Source organism: Parus major, chromosome 1 (assembly GCF_001522545.3).
Source record: "Parus major isolate Abel chromosome 1, Parus_major1.1, whole genome shotgun sequence".
NCBI lineage: Eukaryota > Metazoa > Chordata > Aves > Passeriformes > Paridae > Parus > Parus major.
The window spans coordinates 110,131,148-110,159,057 of NC_031768.1; the positions used below are offsets into that span (position 1 = coordinate 110,131,148).

A 27,910-nucleotide genomic window follows, 5' to 3' on the forward strand; every position below is an offset into this window, starting at 1 on the left:
AATACATCAACAATAAATACAGCATATTCCTTAAGTTTATGTTTTCTTCAAACACTTTGGTGAGTTAATGGGGTGTAAAGCAAAAACAGCAATCTTTTTTCCAATTAATTGAACATGAATTTCAAGGGCAAAGTAAACAAACTAGCGAGTAAACAAAAAGCTGATTTTGCACTTTCAAAACTGACAAAGCAAGTTTTTGCTCAATTTTTTTGGGAAGTGCACATTTCTGATGTAGCTAACTTCAGCAGAAATATCACTTCTGGTGGTGGTTGAAACAACAAGAAAAAAAACATTAACAAAATTCACAGATAGGTATCAATTACCTTTTTAAAGAGAGCTGCTCTGGCCACTAAAGAATTTTGTTAATATGATATGAGTAGTTGTATATGCATGAAAGTAGTATATGCACATGGTAGTTTGTGCAAGGTCATTGCAAATACAAGATGCACCAACCTGGTGAAGTTCCTACAGCAACATAAATGTGTTTATGAGCAGCAGGTGAATTCCTGCAAAAGACTCTAAAGCTATTAACAGCTCAGTAAGGAGTACATAATAATAGGTTGTTAACTCAGCCATCCCAACAAGCACATCAAGAAAGGGCACTTTGAAACTATTAATGCAAATACATTAAAAAACTCAAAAGAAAAAGAGAGAATTGTCATATTTTGCTTCTTTCAATTAATCAAATAAGCATCTGTAGGTTTATTCAAACCTACCAAAACTACATGGGAGTTACTTAATAAGGTACAACTTCAGTGAATTCAAGTTGGCTAACAAAATTATTAATTTAAATTAAAAGCTCCTCTAATGTTCATTTTGATTCCAACAACCACACCAAACCCACAGCCTTTGTTTAATACCTAGTAAAGTGATTATACTGATATTAAAGAGGAAAGTAGTGGTTTAGTGCATTAAATGGAGGGGCTCTCCCTAAATGAGTTTCCTCTTTCCCTTTGGATAGTTCTCCCTTCTCCCAGAATGACTGCTTTGGGGACACTGCTACTTAATAAAAAAGAGATTGCTAATATTACGCAGTCAGTGGCTTCATCTTCATTTAATGTGAAAAAAAAGACCATTCAAAGAGAAAAACTAATATCCTGTCCCTTTCTGTGGTCAAAGCACATCTGCAATGCAGTCACAGAAAAAAAGAGAGAGAGAAAAAAAGGAACTTTTTCTGGTTTTGCTCTCCAAAATGATGCATACCTTTGTACCTCCCCAGGTATCTCTTGAATGCATTGAATAGTGCAGGAAGAAACTGTAAATTAAATTATATTTGAACACTCCTTCATTTAGAGAAAGACATAAACTCATGTCTCAAGATAGGTATCTTGATTTAATCTGTGAATCCACCTTTATGGCTGCAAATCAACAATTTATGAACAGTAAGTCCCTTGTGTATTATGAAGAACACTGTGCCAGCTTCAGTTTTTAAAAGAGTTTGGGCTCATAGATGACTTTTGGGAACTTTTAAGCTACTTTGTATTTTATGAGGGTCTAAAGGAAATATTCTGACTGGTTTTAGATAAATGGAGACCTAGACATTGCTTTTAATTATAAATAAAGAAATCACTTTCATTTAGATGACAGCCTTTTGGCAGGTATGCTTGTTATATTTAGGCCATTGTTCACAAAACTTACCCATTTTTTTTGTAAAAATCTGTCAAGCTTTCAAACTCAAAGTTTGACTCCTGAATTTGTCTTAAGGTATCTGAGGGAACTCCAACTCTATTATGATATACAACTGAAACTTACTGCACCTAAACTCAAAGGTGAACACACTGCAAGCAGATAATAATAACAGAAACAGCAAAAATAAAATGCTTTGGGAGTACATGATCGATTTTGTTAATTCTGGATTATTCAAGTTAAACTCCTTACCACTTCCTTCTGTGCAACTGATACATTATCTCTGATGAGAAAACATTTCTTTTTTACAGCATGTTCATCAAAATAATCTAAACGTTGTCCTTAGCTGAAACTTTCTGCTATATAAAGTAGCTGCTTCTGATTTTTGACCCCACCTAAACACATACTTAGGATTAACACTGATTCCTGAGGTTAACATTATTATTATTATTATTATTATTATTATTATTATTATTATTATTATTATTATTATTATTATTATTATTATTATTATTNATTATTATTATTATTATTATTATTATTATTATTATTATTATTATTATTATTATTATTATTATTATTATTCTTGCTGTGTCAGTGCACAATTTTGAAAACTATTTTTCCTGAGGTTCAAACGCTGTAATGGATAGAAAAAGAATTAATAAATTCTTTTATTAGCAACCAGTCTTTCTCATCAACGGATTTAGCTTTCTTAGCTTCATTTGAGGTATGGAACTAACTATTTGTGGTCTTGTAATAGTTTGCATACATCCTATGCTTATTCCTATGCCCTTGAAAGCATTTGAAAACCACTTATACAAAACCATTAATACACTTTTTCTCCATTTGTGCAGCTCTTCTAGCAGTTACTGGAATAATCACTGTACATGTAATTTTCCTTGGAGAAAATGGTATTGGCTGCAGGCAAGAACACAAGATCAGCAGAGACTTAAGTAAGGGGTTTGTTTTAATATCAAATCCACCAAGTTTGCTTAAACAGCATTATACTTCTCATTGAGAATTTTTGGTTCAGCAGGAACAACAGCAATACCTCTACAGGCTACTTTATTATTAAATACAAAAGTTCAGAAGGTGTTTCTAAATAATTGACAACAGTCATTAGTAGACAAGCCATCTAATAGATGCCTAGCTTAGACCTTCTCTGATAAACCCTTTGCTGCATGTAATTGATATTTAGATGCCAGATTTCTTTTTCTACTAATAGTAATTACATCGGTATCATTAATAATGGCTGCTGCAAGGTCCTTGGGTTCTTTCCTGCAGGCAAAAATGATATCTGGTCTGAGAGTCTGGTAATTAGTCACTCTCATTTTCAGTGGTTCTGAGACCTATTTTTTTTATTCTCTTTTTAGAATCTGAGGCTTTTACATTTTTTCCCTTGGGAAACTGGGTTAATAACAGTGGAACAGAAAAACTGAGAAGCTTGTTTAACACCACTTACTAGGCTAAAATAAGCTAGGAGATTTCATTTTTATGATTATATCCCAAAGCACATTTGTAGTGATTATTTTTTAAAAACATTCAGCAGACATGGTTCGTTTCCCAGGAGCTGTGAAGGGCCAAGAATGCCTGAGGCACTGCTCAGAGCTCTGTGACATGTTATGAACAAACACTAAGGGCTGCCTAAAACTACTGTCCAAAAGCTCTTGTACATCCCAAATACTCAGCAATCTTTTTCTGATGAGAATTTCTGAAAATGTAATGAAAATGTATTATTGCATGAATCCTACGTTTCTTGATTCCAGTCATATCAGAAACATTTTACTTGCAGGCAGCAGATTGCTATTTATGACTTAAATGATTTGAACAATTTAAAAAATATTACAGAAGAAATCTGTCCATTAAAAAAAATAAAATTACTAGCAGGAAGTTAAAAATTGCCCAGCTGATAATTTGAAAAAAGCAGGTTTATACTCAATAAATGGCCAGACACCTGAAGTGCTCAGATGCTCATCCCTACTGTTGGCAGTCTGTATCTGTTCCCCAATCCCATCATTGATGTTGACTTTAAAACAAAGAGGTTTTAAAACTAGAGAGGTTGTCAAAAGATGCTACAGTAGGGATAGCAACAATAAAGGAAAAAGCCCAAAGAAAGAACCAGCACATGCCAAGAACAGCCACACCAGCACCAAACAAACCATCACTGCTCATGGATAATGTCACACAGCTCCAGGCTCCCTTCTGCCTTGTGCCAGTGAGAGCTGCTGCATAGATTGTTCTTCATGATATAAAAATCTACCATAAAAGAAAAACCTGAACCAAAAAAAAGTGACAGCTTGTGCTTAAAGGAAATTAACTTCTAACTTAGTTAAACATTGTGCAAAATGGTGACTAAAGAGGTGGAGAGACTGGAGAGGTTTGGCTGTTAAAGCAGTGGGGAGGCTGAGGGTCAATGAACTTCACACATGCCATGCAGACCTCACAGAAAGGCAGATTTACAGTCATTTACAAGAGAAATTACTGATTTTACTGCACATTTCCAAAATTCCACCCAGAATTTCTGAGGACTGAATCTGATCTACATGAGGTGGCTTCTTATGAGAAATAGCTTCTTATTTTATCTAATGAGAATATGTGTGGCTCTTGTTCACTGAGGGTGATCCCAGCCCATACTCAGGCAGGGTCAGGTTGATTAATGGGAGAAGATCATTGTGCAGGATATCCTTAGCCAGAGAAGACACAGAGGAACATCTGGTGTCTTCTAAACTGGGATGAGTCACATGATGTTCATAATTTGCCCTATTAATTCTTATAAAAATAATTCTGTCATTTAAAACATTATGCACTGAGAGTCTTAAAACTTCTCATTATTCCTATCATGTAATTTAGCTAAAGGTCTGTCACTCAGATTCAGGATGGCTCATTTTAATTCATATTAATGATTTCTCAAAGAAATAGCAGGCTTTGGTTTAATATTAGATTTTAAGACTGAGCATCATTTCTTGTATGAGTTAAGTGAAGACAGCTGTAGACTGATAGAAAAATTAACAAGGTCATACTGCTTTCTAATTCTTTAAATCTGGTACTTTCCCCTATCTCTCTGCCTCATCAGCTCTTCATCTCTTTTTCAAATCTCATTGGAAAACTAATTTCCCCCTTGCCTCTACTGCTCAGTTATTTTCTCTCTTCTGTTTATTAATTCAACTCTAAATAATCCTGGGATGAAGGAAAAGTAATATTTGACATCCTACATATCCTGTCCACTCACTGTCCTGTGGAGGTGGGTTAATTTTTTTATGTGAAATTACATAAATTACAAGTTGAGTCTCCCAACAAAATGAAGCATTTCGGAAAAGGGACTTGCCTTTAAATTTCATCAAAAGACAAGAAAGCAAAGAAATATCAGCCCTCTCCTCCAAATCCTGATTCTAAAGATATTCTCTGGTTTCTCTGTTTAGAGATTTCACTGCAATGCCTTGGGTTTCTGCTTGGGTACATTCCATTAAAATCCCTTCTCTACAGACAGGCTTCCTTAGCTAATTATATGTTATCTTGTGTGTAACAGGAAATGTAATCCAGCTGGTGTGCCTGGGCCACGTGGGAGAACAGACTTAATGCAGTTGCTGATACGTGCACAGCTTGGTGTGCCTAACACAGGTCTTAGGGAGCATTAATTTTTGATGAGTAACTTTATGGGTTTGGATGGAAAGGGGAGGAATAAGTGTTTTCCAGTTCAGCTGCACAACCTGGTGTGAATCTGGTGAGGGTTATATCCACTGTGTGCCCAGTTCCCTTTCCCATGAGGGAATTCCTACAGAAGGACTCAGTGTCATTACAAGGCTCTAACAAAGCCTCAGTCCCTCATCTGCCTCAAACATGACATCTTTTGATGAGAGGTAAAGAGATGATGATGATGTCCTGGAATCTTGCAAGAAGTGCAAGGTTTGGTCAGTGTCTGAGTTATAGTTTAAAGCGTAAAAGAAAAATGAATTGCAATTAGCAGTGACACTGGGATTATGTTAATGAATGATTTTTAAAGGGAAAGACAATACTGCCCATGAGAGATTTTTTTTTCTTTTAGCAATAGTGTTTGTGGATGATATCAAGGGATAATAAAATATAATGGACAAAGTGCAGAACAGGGCAGACACCCTGTATGAACAGAGATTATTTGCAATGTTTAGGATCTCAAGACCCCAGAGAAAGTCTATGAAGAAATGCTTTTATGAGCACATTTCAGATCTCAAACAGCAAACGTTTAACTGATCTTCTGTGCTGTAAAGACTCACTTATTATCCAAGGTATAGTTTACAGAATGATTCACAATCTACCTGAAATCAGGTATTTCAACTACCAGGCCTCAACAATGCAATTATTTCAGGATCATGATATTCTCTCCCTGGTTATATCACACAACTATTCAAACAATGGAAACCCTTTCTCTTTGCTGTGACAGAACTCAGAGAATCTTGGACTGAATGTCGAGGAATTTTTGTTCTCCAGGCTAAATCAGCTCTCTAATTATGTCCTAGGTCAGATTTTGTTCACTGCATTTTTGACTGAAAGGCTGTAGAACAAAATGACCTCTTGTCAGACAACCACATAAAAATGAACCAGTGCACTCCTAAATAAGAAACTACAAATCTGTACAACTGGCTCACAATGAAATTTTGTTATTGCCACAAGATTTTCATTTTTAGAGACAATATTTCATGAAGTTCTGAGTGTTTTACAGCGATTCCCAGGAGAAATGAAGGTCATATAGGAAGAGGTGCTTTAAAGCAAAAAAATTACTGAACTGCTTTACTGTACTTTGAAATTAATGTATGATTCCATACTTGTAACTTACTGAGACTCCTGGATAACTCTTTCTCTACTTTATTTCTTTATAACTTGGTAGTCTTTCTCAGAAGAATATTTTTCACAGAGAGGACTTGATTTTTGATAGTCCTCTGTGTGTAATTTGTATTTTACAAGAGTATAAATATAAGTTTCTTACATCATTAGCACAGTGTAGCTTCCTTCCCTTCTTGCACTTGTTCTGGAAATGCATGGAAAGATGCATATTTATGTTCTATGCTCATGATCATTAAGAAAGTCCTTAAGTCATCAAGTCTTCCTTAAGAAATTGTTGGAAATTGCTCCATTTTGCAGAGTGCTTACAGTTTATTGGGCAGCTATTTGATTTCTGAAGTTTATATATCTTCCATGAAACTTTGGTAGCCCATGACAAGATACAATTCCCATTTGTTAGCCACACAATAATAATGGAAATAATTAAAAGCAGGCTGCTCCCCTAACGTGCTCACCAATGATGTACTGAATTTTTCAAATGTCAACAAGGAACCTTAAAAGAAATAGCAGTAAATATTGTAAAACTTTGGAACATTGCATAATTCTTCAGAGCTTCAAGAATTTAAGAAGCTGATAAAATAATCTAAATTTGAGGGATTGAGTGGTTGTATTTGATGGAGAAATTCCTTTTCTTATATTGTTTATCAGAACAAAACCTCCTTTATTAAATGCAAATGACAGGTAGAAAGAGATAAAGACAGACTGCAAAAGTTGTCCCATTTTTCTACCTAGTATGCTTTATTAGTAGCTAAAACCACTCTTTTCTGCCTTTTTCTTGACTCCCTAAGACATTAATAAAATTTCTGACCTTTTCATATTTAACATGTTCTTCAACTTTACCTGCATTTTTTGCTCTCTGTTAGAGGGATGTCTTTGTGATAAATTCATACTGGATCCAGTAGAAAATTATTTCACTCTTATCATATTTCCTGTGAGCATGTAACAACATCCCTATTTTGTCACTTCTGCTGAGAACAGGAATGGTGATATTCCCCTGTTTCAGAGTTCCTGGGAAGGCTGAGAGATTACAGTGTCACTGGCTACATCTACCCCTGTCATAACACAAACTATGCTTTCTAATATACAGAGCTCCACAGTGAAGAATAAAAAATTAATTGAAACTTAATCAAAATAAATTAATTGCACATATTAATATTTTCTGGCTTTGAGGTAGGAACCATCCCTTTTTCTTTCTCAATATAAAATTTCATTTGCATTTGGCCACTGCACTTAACCAGCATTTTAATGCATGCTTCTTGATTTGAATATCATTAAAACAAGATTTAAATATTATTACAGTGGTGTAAAATAACATCTTCCAATTTAATGCTGTAAATAAGCAGACTGACCTGCAGTACTGGATTATTCATCTCTCTGATCTAGAACCTGGTCTCCAAGAGAGGTCTTGCAAATTACATCAGCGCCACAGCACTGAAAGATTCCAGCAGTGCATTTATATCCCCTGACCTCAGAGCAAAGGGTTTACAGATAGAGGAAACTCCTTATATATTTTCAGAGGTGGACACAGAAAATTCTTCTCTTTTCTTTTCATAAAAAACAGATAAGGGCGTTTTAAACTGTATCTAGCAAAGGGTCATAAAGCCTGTGTATGTAGTCCTGCTCCTCAATGGTCAAAGTTAAAGGAATAAGTAGATCAATAAGAAAAATTATTTGCCTTGTCACTCAGCACTGACTGGCTTTGGCACATAGTCCATTGAGAAAGAATTTTATTAAATACATATATAGGATTTATAATTTACCATCCATACAAATGGCTACAGAACTTTGGAACCACTCCTACTCAACTGAATAAAATCTCACAATTTGTCGTGTTTAATTCACCTCTTTAATATCAATGCAGAAAAGAAGTTCAAGTCATAACAGGGCTTACTAAGATAATGGATTCTGAAGGAAGAACCTGAAGGACTTCCATTAGTGTAGAAAACAGGGTTCCTTGCTTTGGCTTAACAAATATTCTAAGCAATCTGTCTTCTCCCTCTAGCTGTCCTATTTAAATAGTTTGGATTTTTTCCCCCAGTTTACCCTTTCTTCTGCATCATTAAAGCTGCATAATCTCAGTAGAGAAGTGCAGTCAAGGAATAAAATTCTCAGATATTTACAGAGCCTAATATCCCTCATACTTTCTTTCATTACTTGTTTTGTATTCCTGTTCTTTCTGATGTCCATACATGCACATCAGTTCCACTGTGAATTCAGATGGAGGCAGAGAAAGAGCAAGAACTGACTTACCAGGGACCTGTTTAAAGTACAGACACCAAAAATTTCCTATGTCTGTCTTCAGGACTGAAGGCACTGGCCAGCACAACATTTTTTTACTGGTATGAGGCCCTGTAGCAACTGGAAATGACCAAATATGTTTTGTGCTTATGAAGAAGGAAGCTTCAAATTATGCTTTCCCAACACGTGCTGTGTGTGCACCTTGTAATGCATGTTGTAGCTCTACTCTGTGTGAAATTGCCTAATTTTAACAAAGTGCCAGAAATTTGATAGTTTCTCTCTCTTATAACCGTTTGTAACCCTGTAAACAAGGCTGCTACACTCTATCCTTTAAGCACATATTATTGCCTTATTTAGCAATAATAAATAAACACATCTTTTGCCTCAAAATGATATCACATTCCCATTCACCTTAATTCTGTTCAGTATCACTAATGTGAAGTTTTTACAGTCCATAAATCAAAATATATTCAAGCATGTGATCCATTAATCCATGTTTGTAAATGTAGTTACTATGAGACAAGTAAATGTAGGATCTGCTTGCTGCTCTACTCGATTCTGATGTGAAACAAGACAATCATTAACAAGTTAGAAGCAAAACAACAAAAAAAATCAGCACAAAATAAAACGTCTGGCATACACAGCATTGTATGTGGGGTCAAGTGAAAAGGTTTTAAAGAATACTATTAAAGATACGAAATACATTGCTCTTTAGGATCTGGTTGATGCTGTAAGTGAGACCTACTTTCTCATAGTACTTGATCTCGTAGTCCAGAACTGCTCCATTGGGAAAGTCCGGCTCTTGCCAGGAGAGGGCAATGCTGTTTTGGGAAGCCCAGTCCTTCCTTACCATACCTATCAAGGTGGGTGCTGAAAGGGAAAAGGATAACTAAGGGTTAAAGACGAAGCACAAGGTTTATCCTTCCAACCTCCTGTCTGAGGATACCAACCCGAGGCAACTCGGAGTGACCTCCAGACAGAAAAGCGTGACAGATGGCAATTCTCAGGGAAACCATATAACCTGGAATTAATGTCTCAAGTACACGCTGGTAACTCCTCTGCTGAAGTGCAGAGCAGCTTCTGAAAAATGGCTGTGTGCAAAAGCACAAAAAAAGGAATGTTTGGTCTGCCTCCTGCCCCGGCCGGGCCGCGCTGCTGGCTCTGAGGGCACCGTGTCCGGAGCAGAACCACATTCCAGAGGCAGCACATTCTGCATGCAGGCAAATCTTCATTAAATGTTATACTTCAGCTGTTTAGGATGTACATCCAGTTTACTCTTTGGGCTAAAATAAAGCGACACAGCTTAAAACAGACGCGATTAATCCCTTTTTGGGTGCTTTGGCCCTTTGTGAGGTGTCTGTGTGCACCAAGCTCCTTCAGGAGGCCCCTGGAAGGGATTGGAGCATGGGAAAAGTGGGGGCAAAAGCAGCTTCTGGAAGGGGCCCAACATGCATGGATGCAACCAGGATCCAAATTATCTCCCTGTGGGGTCAACCAATTTTAAGAACCAGTTTTTCTGCCTTTTTGGAAGAAAAGGTGCACGGTTCTCTCTGCAATGATTTCAAGTGGTGCAAAGATTGCGTTCTAGAAAACGATCTTTGCTTATTTTATTAATCTGGTCAAGCATGTGAAAATATTCTCCAGGCACTAATGTGGTTTTAATAGTATTGATGTGCAGCTCTCCCAAATGTTACAGCAAACCCAGTCATATTTTTCAACAGTCTTGAACACAACTAAGATCAACACTCCAGCTACCGTAAGTGGTTCACAGGTTTCACGGTATGTCTTTCCACTAAAAAGTATCAGTTTATTACACACCCTCCCCCATTCATCTCTCCTCTGAATCTTTCTTAACTTCCAAGTTTCCATGGAGTTGTCTCCTAAAAATAACACATTTTTATGACTTCTGGTTTTATCTTTTGAACGAAAGACTCTCCTCAGGAAAATGAAAAGAGAATCTGCTTCTAGTCACAAAATTTCACACTTTAGTTTTCTTTCCTGTAAACATTTCAGGATGTTTAAGAAATGAAAACAATAAATAAATTCTAGAATGCAAGCAAACATTGAAGAAAACAAACCCATGTGTTTGTCTTTGAAAAAAGGGAAACTCTACACGGAGACATGCACGTTTTTCTGTGTGATAATGCATTTATCTGAGAGAGAAAATTAACTTCCATCCCCTGTCGATCTTCCCTTTGGGTAATTATTCTGTGGGATAATAGTTTTGTCCTCTCTGATGTGAAAAAAAACAAAACCACAAAGCAACAACTCAACATATAAAACTAGAAAAACGCCCTACTAAAGTGTAAGAGTTTACACAGGAAACTTCTACACTTTTGCCACTTTAACCACAGGTCTGATGCATGGCTATCAGAGGAAAAAAAAAAATAAAAAAAGATTTCCTGCCAAGCAGAGTAAAGGATTCACCTGGTTTTCAGGAAGTCCTTAAACAGCATAATGTAAGTAACTGAACACAATAAAACACAAACTAATAAATAAAAAGTATTCACAGGATTTGAACCAAAATATTATCCCTGGGTAGGTATAACTACTCCCTCAGCTAAAATGGAATTTTTACTCTTGAAACTGAGGGTGAAGTTGAGCTCTCATAATATTTCTCTGGGGTACAATCAACTTCTCCAAGCAAGATACAAAGTCAGGTCTATTTAAAGGAAAGCAGGAGCTAGTAAATATTGGATTTGTAATTGCTGAACACTGATCAAGGGCCTAGGAAGGCACTGCTCACATAAATTGGTTTACTATTTGTTATTTTGAATCTTTCACTGGCATTGAGCTGCGATTTACAGGTGGGTCTGAGGGAGCTACAGCAACCTGTCAGATACATCTTGTACCCCCTGTGTACCTGCTTAGAGGTGATGGGAATCAGCTGGGCATCCTTGCAAAATTATTAATATTGGTGACAGAAAACACGAGGTTAAGCTGTAGATAAAATAATATTCTTGGCTCTTTTAGGCTTTTAAAATATAGACTGCTGATACAACATTATATTCAAATTATAGTCTAAGCTTTACAGCTTTTCATAGGTACTGCATGGCAGGGATTTTCCTTTGTGTTCTAACTTCCAAATTTATACAGCAATTCGTGCATGTTTTCAGCCTGAGCTCAACACAGTAGTTCTTCCATTTGACAAAGTGCATTTCAAAAGCACAGTCATGGTGCACTGGAAGAGCCTCTCAAAACTTCAGTATATTAAATAATCCCAGTTATCTTCCTGGGAAACAGCTTAGTAGGAAATTAGCAGAACAAAATTATTTTAGACCTCCCCTAAACCGTCTGTGCTTGACGTGCACATGAAACCAACAAGCACAATCAGCAAGGCTCACACCTGCAGCACTGTGCCAGCACTGAATCTTCTAAATCCAAATGCAGAGATGTGCACATAAAGCTGTGAACATGAGAAGTGTATTTGTGTTTGTTTCAAGTAAAAAAAAAAAACAACCAACCAAACAACGAACCAAAAAAAGAGTGTTCTTTTTAACAAAAAGGCTCAGAAGAATCACCATTGATCATTTCCTGTATGTGGAGAAGGATGATCCTGTTTTTGCCAGTTATGATTCCAGTCAGAAATTTATTGTAGGAAGGAACAGAAGAATAAAGCCAAGTAATTAAAAGCACAGCTAGCCGAGTTTCTATTTCTTTTGTTGTGAAGTGCTACTAAAGAGCACTCATTTCTGTGGAGAAATTTCAGCTCCTTATAACTGTTGCTCACCAGAGCAGAAGTCAATTAGACCTTAGAGATCCTATCTACTTATTGTTACAGCTCCTTTTAACCAGCAGATTGTAAGATAGGTAAATCCTATTTTCCGATTCCTAAAGACTGCTCTAATGTCCCTATGATGAATCAATGGGAAATTCTTTTAATTAGTTGTTTCAAATCCAGTAGCTGCAGGAGAACTCTAATATGGTTACCCAATGAAACCATTTGAAAAAATAAATGCTTTGAAGAGCAGCGTGGGTTTTAATCACTTTAAGGGCAGCATTTTCTTGCCATTGGTCCCAGGCTGAAGGGTGGTTTCTGGCTCTTGAGCTCAGCATTGATCTGTGTTTTTTATGGAGGAGTCTTTGTACCATCTGTTTTCTTCTGCACTGTTATAAATTTCTTGAATCACAATGAGTCATCTACAATGTGGTGAGCTCCTCATTTAATTTAGTCTGATAAGCTTCTCAGTCTTTTCAATTTTTTATTGAATAATGGAAGTTCATTCTTTAATTCAGAGTGAGCTGTTTTTATTCTAAATTCCTCTGGCTTCTCTTTTTCAGAATCTTTCTTTTTCTCATGTGCTACATACAGGAGAGAGAAATGTGTATTTTAAACAATGACTGGATCAAAGTATCTTTTCCCTAGAAATGTTCTCTTTTTCTGAGGCTGACTTCTATTATCTGTAACTGTCTGATTTCAAAATAGGTGATCTGTACTGTTGCTGAAGCTTTTTTCCTTTAGTGTATTTTCTAATTGTGCCATTTCTTGTTTCACACTCCTGAAAGTAGGCAAAGAAATGCCTCCTGTTTCCAGGACTGAACAGCTTTTATAGGATGTCCATTCATGGTGAGGAAGCTTCAGACCCTATGGCAGCTGATGACCAAAGCTCACCTGATACCTGTTCATACATGGAATCATTCAACCCTTCATATCTCATTTCAAATCTTGTTTTCTTGGTAAAGAGAAATCATGACAGCTCAAAGATCTCTCCCTTCAGTCACTTTTTAAAAAAAATCTACTATCAAACAAGATCAGGTTTTCCAGCAGTTTTGTCCTCTTCCTTCCTTCCTTCCCCCTGAATTGTATCTGTTTTGCCCAAAACCAAGGAAGAGCCAGCAGATACAAATTCAGAGAGGAGAGAGTGGAAGTGGGATTGGAACTGCACACATGCTGTGGGGAGGACTGCAGCTTCATTCCTTTGGACTCCATCCTCATGAGAAGGCTGTGGGTCTCAGTACGTAAAATATTGGCCAGTATGTAAAATAATGCCATTTGAGATTGCATGTTTAATTCAGTTTGTTGTTTCTATACCTCTACCATTACCAACAATAATACAAATTGCATAACTCAATGTTATTCTTTCCTTGAGACCTCTGCCTGCTTCAAGGTACAGGAGAGATCATACCTACCAAAATATAGGGCTTTATCACCTGTTTTCTGAGCAGGGTTGCCCTTCAGAGAAGGGAATCCACCCCTCTCCCTGCCTCTTCCTCCTCTCCTATCTCAGTCACTTTTCAACTGCAGTTATGGGAAAATAGTGACTAAACTACTAAATCCCCTTGATTTTCTTTCAAAACTCATTATTCCCTGCTAGGTTCACCCTATAGAGGAGGAAACCTGCTTTAACATCCCACAGGAAGACAACATTCTTCCTGCTGGGGAACAAATTCTTCCAGTAAGAGAAGAACAGTTGAGGGTGGAAGAGATATCAGTGCTGTAATGAGTAGTTTACATTGATTATGTTGGGTCAGAAAGCAAAAGAAAACTGTTTTCTTGGTCATGGAAAGGAAAGGGCCTCTTCAAGCTTCAATCACAGATTAATGGCAAAATTAAACCAACAAACTATGCTTAACACTATAGAAGTTATAGTTAACTAATAATCTCAAGTCCATTAAACAAAAATGTTAGGAAATCAATGAATCAGAATAGAGATGTATCAGGGTCCAAATCTGAAGTGTTCTAACAGGTGATAAAAACACACTTTGCACTTTTTCTATACCAGAAAAGTCTATTATAATTTTACAGTTTCACCAGCCTACGTTCTGTAACAATATTACAATTCCTATACTGTTGGACACTGAGTATGATTTTATATTATAAATAACAACAAAAAGAGCACCGAGATTTAATTCACAATGCCACATTTAAAAAAAACCAACAGACTTTATTTCAGGGCACAGTAAGAAAAACATTACTTTCACTTCTGATTCTAGAAAGACTATTAGAAAGGTAATAAACAGTAAAAAGGTCCTCTCTTAGAGAAGACATTTTACTCCAGTAACAGAACTGGAAGCAATGAAACAACATCACCTGATCCATGATACTGCCTCCAGGATTTTACCCATTTGAGCTACTTGCCAAGGATTTTCCAGGGAAGTTAAGAGGCCTGAAGCCTTTATCCTGCATTACATACATTACATGTATGTAGCCTATGATCAGTCATCTCAAGGATGTAGTTGTGCTGTCATCCAGAGGAGTCCTCATTCCTGCAATATGGTTATTAATCCTCCAGCAGAGATGCAGTTCATCCTTTCTTTCTTTTGTGTTTGTTTGCTCATCCTTCTGTTGCTATCTTTGTAGGATAAGGGAAGAAAGAGTATCTTATGAACAAGGGATGTGATAGGGATCCAGGAGACCTCTGTTTATATTCTTTTCTGGTTGTGCTCCAGAGATTTTCTTTAATCTTTTGACTGAGCTATCTTAACGTACTATGTGAATGCCAATAAGTTCCATTATTTGCAATACGTGAGCTCTTTCTTGTTAGAAGTGTGAGCGTGTGGATATAAAAGACTAAAAACTAAGCACAAGTTGACATGGGAAAAAAACCAGAAATATGAACAGAAATTAAACTTTTATAAACAACCCCCCCAGTTCATAAATTATCTCTTTATATTAAAGATGTTTCATCAGGTTTATACTAAATTCAGCAAGAATTTGTTTTCTTACCACACAAGCTTGCTTTCAATTAGTACAGTGACTAGATAAGATATTTGATTCTTCCCATAATAGAGTCTCTTATCTTCCTAATAATTTCTGTAGTAATTCACAGTTAAAATGCTTGGAGGGGATACTATTAGTGGCACTAACCTTGGAGTTCAAAGTTGAGTATGGTGTTTCCCTGACAAAGCATTACAGCCAGCAAATTAACAAGTTTGAGGTAAAAAAAAAGTATTTTTTACTTCATTTTCTTACACTAGTTCCCTGAAGGTTTGCACTCAAAAGACAGCAGAGCAGTGTGCTTCTTTTGAAGCACTTCATTTACTGAAAATAGGCCTCCAGCAAGTTATAATTATCATCTCTCCCTCCATCTTAAAGTCTTTCCCCTTGCAGATCCCCTTTGCTTGCTCAGAAATGGTGGATGGAAGCCAAGTGAACCCAATACCCTTGTCAAAATATGGATTCTGCTACAGTGTGGTGGGCTAAAGTAAAGTACTGTAAAGTAAAGTACTAAAGTAAAGTACTGGTTGAGATAGACACAACCCCCAGATTTCCTCCAGGGTAAATGTAGATTCAACATGGCTTTTGTGCTCCATAATGCAATTCTTCCTTGCTGCCTAATTTCGCTTTCATCTATTGTTGATCTCATGTAAGGAGACAGTAATTATTCATCCACATGATTTTGCAACACTACAGATTTCCTTTCACTTACAGAATGTGCTGCCATTCTCCATTTTTCAAGCTTCAGACAGAAGCACTCCTAAATCTTTACTCCTTACAGGACCTACTCACCTTCTGGTACTTCAAAGTGGATTTTAGTAGAAGATACTTAAAACAAAAGTTTAAAATAAAGCCTCAGCTGTCAATCAGACTGTGTGGCTGTTCTGCTCTCTCTGATGGCGTGTATGTGCAAAACCTCAAAGGTAAAAAGTATTGTGAGATATTTTACAAGTTATAACACAGTGAATGGTTAAAAATATCTTAGTTACAAATTTGTTTGTTTTTTTAGAAATAGTATCCCTTAAAAAAATCACACAAATGCTTTACCTAAATTTATGTTTTAAGGAGTTACTTTCTATGCTCTGTATGTCTGAAGCAAGAAGAATAAATTCAATTTAAAAAAAGCATAGAGAGGGGGTGTGAGTCCAGGAATCAGATGCAAATGAAACAAAAATATGCAAAACTAAACCAGGATGCCTGTCACATAAACAGAAATAATGTCAAATCAACAGGCCTCTGGCAACCAAAGGGATTTGCATCAGAATAAGCAGATTCCTGGCTCCTTTCTACTGCCTTTCAGGGCTGGAGCAGCAGGAGGCAATGAGAGACTTAAAGACCCAGTGGGTCACAGGGGTTCCTGAGGGAACAGTTCTCTGAAAACCAGAGCTGCCCTCTCCTTTGGCAAAACTGAGGTTGTGTGGGACTGGTGTATCAGCTCACTACAGGTGGCAACAACTTCTGTGGCTGAATGGCACAGCAGAAGTGTGGTAACTGGGGAAAAAAGGCCCTTCTCTTCACTGGCTTTTTCTGGTCATGTTGTTCTGGATCAAAAACAGGGCAAGGGTGCAAGAGGCCACTCCAGGCAAGTGCATTCCCTTCCTGTCACTCCTTATGACGATTATAAACCCTGTTGTGGTACCTACAGGAGAAGTAACAGAACATTATGTCCTTAAGCAGCAGATTTTCTGCTTTCACAACCTCAAATGTTCTGTGTTGTGCTGTTCACTGTTCCTTCTGACTCTAACATTGTGGCGAGCCGCTGACTCTTGGCTGGTGGTATGTTTGAAATTGGTGTGTGTGCTTTCCTGGGGTACTATGCCTGACATGCAGGATTCCTCTAAAAAAGATGGCAGAGTGGCTTATGGGGTTTCCTTTTGAAGGAAAACTGTGCTAAAAGAGAAGGAAGCAGGAGAAATTCGTTTATCAACAGACTCAGATTGCTACTATAATGATGTTAATCAGCGTGAAGAAAGATGTGCTCCAGCCCGTGTGTTTTACAAGTTAAAAATACCATTCCAGCACTGCTAGGTGCCCTGTGATGTGGGAACAATCTGTGGTGACACATTTCTTAAGAGAACTTTGTTTTCAGCCTCCTGGTGTAGCTTGGGTATTGCCATAAATTGATTGGAAATACAACTTGAGGTTAAGAAGGTGTCATTTATTGCAGTGAGGTGTCATTATGGAAACAGAGCTGTAACTAAGTCTCATTCAACAACAACCCCTCCAGGGTCAACTGCAACCAAATTGCTCTGCAGAACTTCCTGCTGCTAAATTGATCTCAGAAGTTTGAAAATGAAATAAGCAGGTAAAAAAGCACTAGGAAATCTGCCATCTCTTCACTCCATTAATTGCTACTCGTCCTGCGATGTAACAAAGGCAAACATAAAATGTACACTCATTTCAGCAAATCTATCCTGGTCTTGTTTGTATCCAAATACAAGGCTAGATCAGATTGTAAGTAATTTTCTGTCAAACAGTACTTTACAGGTCTGAAAGAGGTTTTTCTTTTAGTAAGAATATCATGAATATTTTATGTGAACATCTTCTGTGAACCTTCTGTAAAAGCTGTGTTTGTTGGCATGTGCAGAGAATGTCAGAGCTACTGTACTTCAACATTTTGAGTAAATGTGTGTAAGTGCATGGAGACACATCCAATACCAACTTCAAATGTACATATTCAAGTAATTTTCCTCAAAATGTTGATTTTGACAAAGCATTCTATAAATCACATTGATGCCAAATAAATATACCCTCATAAATTAATTCCCAGAGTGATTTTACAAACAAAATTGTGTAACTTATTATATGCTTAATACATGCTAAAAATATTCCAAAGGTTTAGTCTAGCTCTGTTTTATTGAGGGTCAAGTATCTTTTAAATCTTTAATGTGGAAACCTATGCACAGAAAAGCAGACCCTTTTAAACTCTGGCATACAGACAAGAAACAATTCTAGGAGGCCAGGAAGTCAATGGTTTGTACTCGATGCACAGGAATCACTGAAAAGCACTGCTGCTGTCAAATGGAGGTTAGCTGTTCAATTTCTACTCAAATAGTGTAGAATCTGGCTTGATTCAAACAAGTTAAAAAAATGGGGATTATTTTGGCAAGTTCTCTTAAATCCCTTTGTAGTTAGGAGAAGAGATGCTGCACCTGCTTTGGCTGCTTGTAGATCAAATGTATGCCCTGGTTTTAGCCACAGGATTCAATACATTCATCACTACCATCAGCACAGAAGCTCATTGCAAAACAAGCCATGCATCTTTAAAGGTGACCTCCAGAGCAATGCAGGATTTTAGTTATGTCAAAATCCTAAATAAATTTTTTCTTTTATTTTTTTTTTTTCATAGTTGGGTGTATCTATACAGTACTTCTGCATGAAATAGCATGTTTAAGTTACCAAAAAAAACCCCCATGGACAAAATATCGTGGCACATGCTCTGTAGTGAAAGATCATTTATGTTTTCTTTCAGTTTGCTCATTGGGGATGTTGGCACACCTCTGAGTCTGAGGGCAGGTTCTCAGGGTGATGGATAGAAGCAATGACAGCTGAAGGCATCAGGGCAAATCAACTCTAAAAGCAAAGAGCCGCTGGCCTTTAACTTCTGTTATATGTAAAACCTGAGGTTCAGAAGAAGCCAGTGGCTCTTTCTGGACTACTGTGCTCATATTCTGAAAACATGTCACACTAATATTAAATGCATTTGAAAAATAAATGTGTTTTTTTGTGTGTTTTTCTCTTCCAAGAAGATTGAGTTGCTTTTATTCACAAGGACAAAACGCTGCAGAGTTGAAAAACCATTGGGATCTAAAGAGTTTTCATCTTTCTGACTTGTATAAAAATTAAAACACCAAGAAAGAAGTGTAGAAATTAGATTAGATGATAGGCAGTAAAATATATTTCAAAGTGAGGTTTGTGGAAGCCTGGGTAATTATGGAATAACCTTTCAAAAGAGAAGCCTCTTCAACTATTTGCTGCTAGTTAGCTCATGCCCTGCAGCTTGTGGTTTAATACTTGCTCATGGAGAGGCAATCTCCTGACAGAGATTCATGTGAGAAGGAAACCTGAGCATCCACACTTTCAGGTCAGTACATCACTTAGCTAAAGAAGCCTGCCTTTTCTTTCCAAGAAATTAATTATCCAATGAATGCCCTCTTGGCAAGAGCCTCTGAATTGTCAGAACTCCTCCATTACGCCCCTTTGGTATTTCTGTTCTTTTTCTTGACACTTAATGAGTTTTTGTGTTCTTCAACATTCTGTGTGCTGAGCTCTGCCCTTGGAGACTTTTTCCCAGGTCTATTTTTCATCTCCTATCTCTAGCAGCACAACAAATGTGCTTCCTACAGAAAAAAAGAAAAGCAGGAAGGCTTGAGGAGAAAAGCTGAGAACTTCTGCCTTATACAAGCTCTTCTTGTCCAAGGGATGAACTCAAGGGGACCTACTGACACATGCAGAGCTTGCACTGGTTTTTATCTAAAAGAGGACCATAAAAATCCTGTGACATCCAAAAAGTTAGGGAGTTGACAGATACTGAGTCAAAAAAACAGCAAAAACATTCCTTATTAACTAAAATGCTACTGGAACTGGAAGACTAGATATGGAAAAGCATTATTTGACACTTTCCTGATCTTCTTCCATCAGTGTAACTTATAGCTTATTGTCAGAGACAAAAATAATGGACCAAATGAGCCTTCTGAAATTCAGAAATATTATCTGTGTTACAAAGCTTTCTGTTTAGCTCAGTCCAAAGGCAAGCTGGCTACATAGAGTTTCCTTCTGTAACAAGCTTTTATCTATCCCTGAAGAGTCTTCTGCACTGCAGAAATTTTACAGAGAGAAGACACTCTGCTCTTGTAGCTCTGGTACTTGCTTGTAAGAACTAATGGCTCATATCCACACAGAACATTAGTGATGTGCAGCTGAGTGGTTCAGGGTCTAACTTTTAAGTGCCTGATCCTCAGAACGATTCAGAGTTAAATCATGCTCTGTGTCCAAGCTCCTTAACACTGTCAAAACCAGAAGAAATCAGAGCATGCACAAAATTGGAGCTTGACAATTTATAGACAGCTTTCAGTTTGACAGCTCATTTTAAACACCAGGGTTAGACATTGGTATTTCACTACTGCTCACAAGCAATATTGTTACATTGGAAAAACCCACAAAATAATGACCTCAGTAGCAAAATTTTGCTAAGCCTCTTTTATTTTTATAATGAAGAAAATCTTCCTTCTTTGAATCTTCTTTAGATGTTCTAAGTAATCCTCTTTGCCCAATATCATAACTTGATGTGTGATTCAGTTGTAGTCTGTAGTTTGGAAGGTCTGAGAAATCAGTGTGTCCACACAGGATATTTAAAGTTCTTGGGCACACAAACAAAACCAAGCAGTAAGACCTGCTAATTGAGATCCACGTCTCAGTGCTTGGCAGTGATCTCCATTTCTGTGACCTTCATCTTAAAATTTCTACAGCAGACAATCATCTCAAATCCCTTTGTACTCAAACATATGATGAAACCTGGGCAAGAAAAGCCCCACCAAAAAAAAAACAAACCAGCAGCTAAACAAATCTTTAATACAGTAAAAAAAATCAAAAAAATCCTCCACACATGCAGCAATTCCTTGAATGCCATCTAGAGGACACTAACCTCCCATGGCTATGAAAGGGTCCTGACACACTCAAATGTGTCTATTTCTGGGTCTTATAGCTCTTTAGCTGTACTGTTCAAAAAATAAAGGTTAGTAAAATGTGGTTAAAAAGAAAGTTTAAAAATACCAACAAAATAAATAATACAGGATAGCTTTGTAATAACTTTCTAAAAAACATTATTCTGCTTACACAGATTAATTCTGTGCCAATAAATTTGTGGAAAATAATTACTGGAAACAAAAGGTGTATCTGCATGTTGAAATTTTTGTCTTAAAATTTACTGGTTATCATTTTGAAGGTCCTGCATCAATACCACGAATTTGCTGAGCCATCATGCTAACTCTGCAATAATTCAGAATTTTTCATATTTCATTAGTGAACATGATCACAAAGTATTTGTAGTGTTGACTTAATTAATCATGGCATGGTTGGTCAGATTGTGATTGGGTTTGCAACTGCTTGTTATGCAAGGTGATCTTCCTCTGATATGTCCTTCCAAAAAATTCCATGTTAACTGAACGTATAAAGTCTCTAGGAAGAAAGGCTACCTTGATAATTAATTCATTGGCTCTGGCTGACAAGAAGTCTTCAAACTCTTTGAACTCCTTGAACTCCTTGAGTTTGTCAGTGTTTGTTATCAGTCTCCATTTGCTGGTCAGGTCCCATTAAACTTACACCATCTGCTCTCAGTTACTTTAAGCACCTAATTCCATGGGAACACCTAAAGTTAGGAGCATCAGGACCCATTTAACAGAAGAAATGTAGCAATTCTATTTCTTCTGCAGTTTGTAAGATGGCACATCTTACAAATGTTATGACCTCAGCCTGTCTGGTCCACACTCTGCATCTCCTCTCAGTGCCTACACTGGAAGGACACTGAGTTCTCTTTCCTCAAGCAGTGAAATGTCTTACCTTTAATCTGCACCCACAACCCCCCCCCTTAATGGTTTTGTTTCTAAGATAACCATCACTCTATCCCTACTCCATTCTAGAAACTTTCATATCACCATGTAAAATATTTTAAATGACGTATCAGACACTTCATAATGCAACCTTTTGCATCTGAACCTCTCATCAGGTATTCAGGTATAATCCTGCTATATTGCCAAGTTCAAAAATGTTGTTTGCTTCTTTTTAAAACAGGCAGAAATACATGAGGCATGGAGCCTCAGATTCTGATATAATAATAATAATCACTGTTACCTGACATTTCAGTAAGCACACAATCCTGAATACAAAATATAAAACAGATGAGAGGGAGACATTTATTAGCACTCTCAAGTAATTGGAACTAGCAAGGAAGACATATTTCAATGCTTACAAATGTTGATTAAATAATTAAGAAAATTTCATCTCTTTAAGAACGATTTCTAGAAGGTTTATGATTCAGAATAATAATTTGTAAGAGACAATTTTTATGATAAATATGTAATTGAAATATTCAGCTATCATAATTCTGTTTCCAGGGTCATATGTAGACTGCTCTCATTGTCTGAATAATGTGTCCATATTCTACATATGTTTTTTTTGTTTACAGTGGACCAAGGTTACCAGGAGCCTCCTGCTGTACATTTTGCTTATCCTGTGCTGTTTGAGATGCTCATGAATGATCTGGTGAGATGAGAAAGTCTGCTAAACTTAATCAGGGTAGTAAAAAGGCAGGACTATGGAGAACTGTGGAAGGGCTTCATGAGATCAGCTGACTGGATAATAAAATGGCAGATGAAATTCAGAGGAGAGTAATGCACACAGGAAAAGAACCCCTAATTTCATAAGCAAAATGAGCTCTGAGCTGACCATTTCCACAGGATTTTTGAGTTCTAATAAAGAGAGCTATGAAAATGCCAGCTCTGTGCTCCAATGTAATAAAAGAAAGATTAAATGAAATGTTAGGAATTACAAAGGAAAAGAAAAGCCACCAGACCTTCATACTGTGACAGCATATGTGCACATTTGAAACACATTTTGAATACTGTGTATAATTTTGGTTCGTCATCTCAGAAATGGTATGTTAGAACAGGGAATATCCACAGCAATTAGTAAATTAAAGCTTTGGAATGGCTTACACACAGGTAACTCGAGAAAAGATGTGGGCTCTGCAGTCTGAAAAGAAGGATGCAATGAAAAGTGGAAGCAGAAATGATACAAAGGATACAAGGTGTGATCCTTTCTTCTTCCAGCACAAAAGCTAGACATGGCAAGTGAAATCCAAAGGATGTGATTCTTAATAAAATGAGAAATCAAGCTTTTGAATGCCTTTCCAAGGGATGCCATAGATTTTAACATTTATTTAGTAATGAATTGTTAATCTGTTACTGGACAAGGATGTCCCCCCAAAGTACAACTTGGTTGAGTACTCAGGAAATTTATCTTGTAAACTTCTTCTGTTCTCTCACTCAGGTCTAATCTTCAGTTTTTATCTACTGCCAAACAGGATGTGGAGCCAGTTGAACTAATGGTGTGATCCAGTACAGCTGCTCTTTTGGATAATCAACAGGAACAGAAAATGAATGTAAGAGGAGAGCAGGGTTGCTGCCTGTTTTGGTACTTAGTATCTTTATGAAAACTCAGCCATTTATTTGTGTGTGTGTTTTTATCTCTGTGTGTGTGTGTGTGCATGGTGGTGAGAAGCCTGGAGTCTTCCCAATGAATCTGCTGCATGTGCATGGAGAAACTGCTTGCACTTTGCATACTGTAGGGATCTGTGCCATCTGTGGCACCTCTGCTGTATCTCAGCCTCACTGCAGTCATTCATCACCAAGTCCACCTGCACGTATTCTCTGTGAGGAGAGAATTTAACACAAACTGGAAAGTGCTGACCATGCCTGAAGTCAGAGGAGTGAAATACACAAGTAAACCTAAAATGCAATGCATTCCCACAACGATGCTATGGACAACAGATCAAGGAATTCTTCAGCTCATTTGGAGGCTGAGGCACTGGGTGGTACCCCCACAGTCAGGCACTTACCAAAACCCTGCACATCTGCTCTGTGGACATCCACCCATCTTCCAGAAGGGAATCTGCCAGGCAGACAGCCCAGAGAAATGTGGGAATTTCTTAACAACAGGTACATACACTTGGCTGACTCTCTGGGGGAGACAGATTTTGTGTGTTTGGCCTGGGGCAGACTCAGCAGAGAACAAACTGTTCTGGGATGGTCAGGAATGGGAAGAGTCCCCTCTGCATTGTTATTCCTGTACTGGGCCTGAAGATGAGCAAAGGCTGCAGGATATGCATTGAGTGAAGAGAAATGCAGGAGCAAAGACACTTCAAGACATCAGGCTTACTGCAGCAGCAAAGGAAGAAAAGATCCTGTGCAGGGAAGCACTGAAATGGAACTTACTGGAATATCTACAGGGAATTAGTGGTACCAAAATTGGGGTAAGCTGAAATATTAGTCCATCTGTGAGTGGATTATCCAAGAGACATCTGCCTTGCCTGTGGATTTTTATAAACACATGAAGTAGGTGGAAATTCACACACCACTGGATTGATCTTTTTTCATAAGCCTCAGAGTGGCTGAGACATTAATTTCTTTAAAGTATGAGCTTTATTCCTTAACATGAATTTCTCAGTTTAAGAACTCAGCACTGTCTTAAGTAACATCACTATCAAAATAGCAACCATTTAATTCAGTAAAGATGGGAATGGATGGAAAAACTCATGTGGAGAGATTTATTACTTAATAAAGTTTGCATACCACATTTAGTCTGGATGTAATTCATAAGACCTTGGATGTTCACTGCTCATATCCTGCAGTACATAAAATAAAGAATATCTGCTCCTCTTCCACAGGTCAAAAAATAATAAGCACACTTTGGCTACTGATCAAACTGAACATATGTAGAGATGGAAGCTGCCCCATCTGCGTGCTGGCAGCAGAAGGGCTGAGGCATGTTGTGTCTGAATCGGAGACATGAGCTGAGTCCTGCACTGCAAGCCCCCCAGAGCCCCTTCAGCTGCAGGTGGAGGAGCATCTGCAGGCTCAGGGACCAGGGTGGCACTTCAGGCTGTCAGTCACATCCTGATGGATGTGTCACTGCCTACAGACATTTGTACACTGTGCCCACACCAGTCCAGGATCGCCAGCACAGGAACTGGCTTTTTATCTAAGCTGCCCAAGAAGCAAGGCTCTGCAGGGATTGTTTTTTAGGTCTGCCTGGCATGTGAACTTAAATATGCATAAAACCAGAAGGCAGCTTCTGGGTGGCTTTACAATGCATTACATTTTCTGTCATTGTGTCTACATATGTATTCATTGCAAAATGGTTTTAGAAAGGAAAGATGCCTCAGCATGTGAAAAACCAAACCAAAACATCCCTTCTGCTCCCACATTTATAGGCATGATTATGCTGTCATCATGCAATGAAAAATAAAGAAAGACACAAACTTCTTTGGAAGTTTAAACTGAGGTTTTTTTTTCTCCAGTGGCATGAAACAACAGTATGAATTCAGAGATATGCCAGATGGCTTCAGTCAGGTTTTACTAATTTACTGAAAAGTTTTTAGGCAAAGAGTATGTATATTCTGAATCTGAAGTACACTGCATACTTGTGAAAGTCTGTATGCATTACTTAAGAGGTGTGAAGCAACCACAGTGATGCAAGAAAAAAACACAAGATGAAAAATAGACTTCCCACAAAGAATATCAAACCTTATGTGTTTTTAGAGAGCATTTTTGTTGTCCATGTTAAGAATGTATTTTCATTTCAGTTTGCAGCACCACAGTAGTTTATTTCTCAGCTTTTTCTTTCATTTTTGTAAGTCATTTTGTATTAGAAGTTTATCTATTCCCAACAATTATGGTAACTTGGTTACCCCTTCAAATACATTTTTTCTGTGAATAAATAATATTGTTTAAAATAAAAGAGATAGAGATCAGAATCTGTTATTGTTATCTAGTAACTGTACTAGGCATTTTTTACTTAAATAAATGCATATAAAATACAGTGGTTATTTATCTCAGTGTTTCCATCTACAGCACACAACTGCATGGCTCACCCTTGTGAGCAAACACATGCTACTTGGGATCAACAGGATGAGCAACCATATGAAATACAACTGATTTAGACATAAAATTCTAGTTATTTTTCTTTCCACATGGCTTATTTCTGCTCTTCTTAGTGCACACTGTTTGAAGAAGCCACGCTGTCAAAGCGGTCAGTAAAACACACAGAAAACACTTCTGCCCTTTGGTTTCCTACTTAGAAGCCATCCTGCTTCCCTTTCTGTCTTATCACTGAAGACAAGGGTGTTTTCCCAGCCAGAGAAAATCCTGGCAGAAAACAAAGACTGTTTATATTGTAATTATCCATTTCAGTGTTTGTGCAAATAAAATGAAATGTCACAGAATTCAGTCTGTAGCTCCCAACACTTTAATTTGGGAATGCCTGGGATGTTTCATTTTGAGTTTTTATTTAGGTACATCATGACTTTCCTTTACCAGGTTTTCTATATGCACCATTCCTCTTCCAGTTGTAACTAGATCTTTGTTGTAACTATATCTCTTTTAGGCAGCTGATCCTTGGGACATCAGGCCATTGTGATGGATGTGAAAAACAGCCTCAAAGAGACAGAAGAATATGGTGACATGAGCAAATTACAGCTTTGATCACAGCCAAACTTTAGTTTTCAAACTTTTGTTTCTGAAAGCAAAACCTTTCCAATAAAAACATACTTTGCATGATTAAAATGATATTTTTAAAGGAAAAACTTTAACCAGTTGGTCTATATTTACATCTCTAAGTTTTTGCTTTCTCCCTGTAGGATATACTTACATATTTAGATGTCAAAATGACAAAAAATTTGGATGCTAGTGAGCACATAGGTTCATCCTGCAGGACATGGGCCTCTTGGGAATATGTATCTGAAGACACAGGCAGAGTAAATTTTTAAGGGAATTAAAAACCCCTCTGATCAAAATGATGCACTAAAATCTTACAGCAGTTATACACCATAATGATCAGGTGAATGCAAATTAATCTGAGAACTCCATGGGCAGGCTTCACAACAGGCAAGGCAAATGAGACATTGGAGGAGGGAGGGGAATTTTCAAAATCAGACCAGGCTAAGAATCATATTCTTGAGACAGAGTGAATCTAGTCTTGCACAATTTACAACGTGGTAAAAGCTCTTAAGATATGATAGATGGGAAAAGTGTACATCTGAATTCTTAGTCAATGAAATCATAAAGAGATAGGACTATTACCAGGCTGAAATCTCAGATTTACTGCATTTGGAAACAGTGAAGTGTAGACAAGATAAATACTGGAGCTGACACTGGCAGCCAATGAAAGTACTTCAAAGTGCTTGATTATGATCCATTATTTATGATCTAACATGAAAACTGTGAGTAGGAGGAAAAGGTCCCTGTCTCAAAGGCTTAAACATGAGAGATGAAGGATTAAAAACATAAGGGGAAGTAAGAGATGGTTTCCTAAGTGAGGACGTAAATTTAGTTTTTCTGTCATTTCTAGCAGGTTGCCCCATATCTGGAATATGTAACAAATTTAGTAAAATTACTTGAAATTATCTGAGAGCATTTGTATCCTAAATAATCCATAAACAGAGCTGGTTACTGTTGGAATAATTTGGGACTGACTCAGCTTCAAAAACATTAAAGTGCCTACATGGAGTCAGCTATCTTTAAAGCTACCTATAGAAAGGAATGCATATGATCTTTAAATTAATCATTCCAGAGCAGCTCACACAATTGTATTAAGATTCTAAGACTTCTGTTAAGGAGTGGCCAGTTTATCCTAACAGCCATTCTTTTGAAAGATGAGTTGAAATGGATCCTTTACTCCTACATAAAATCTCCACGTTCTCCTACCAAAATGAAGAAAATTATATAGACACAGAAACTTTGGTTTTACGCTTTGACCAAGTATAAAGAACAAAAAAAACCCCATCCTGAAACAGCTTCA

The 27,910-nt window shown here is 37.3% G+C and overlaps 1 protein-coding gene across 5 annotated transcripts in view; it reads right to left on the reverse strand.

Moving 5' to 3' along the window:
• The window catches only part of LOC107206925 (ephrin type-A receptor 6), a 379,928-nt gene that overhangs the window by 117,169 nt on the left and 234,849 nt on the right, over nucleotides 1-27,910 (reverse strand). For 3 of the 5 annotated variants that reach the window (XM_015633404.1, XM_015633396.1, XM_033518822.1), the window contains exon 6: nucleotides 9,425-9,549. The exons of the other annotated variants lie outside the window; for them this stretch is intronic. In XM_015633404.1, the coding sequence (XP_015488890.1) occupies nucleotides 9,425-9,549 (125 nt within the window). The remainder of the gene's footprint in view (nucleotides 1-9,424; nucleotides 9,550-27,910) is intronic. 5 annotated transcript variants of the gene reach the window in all.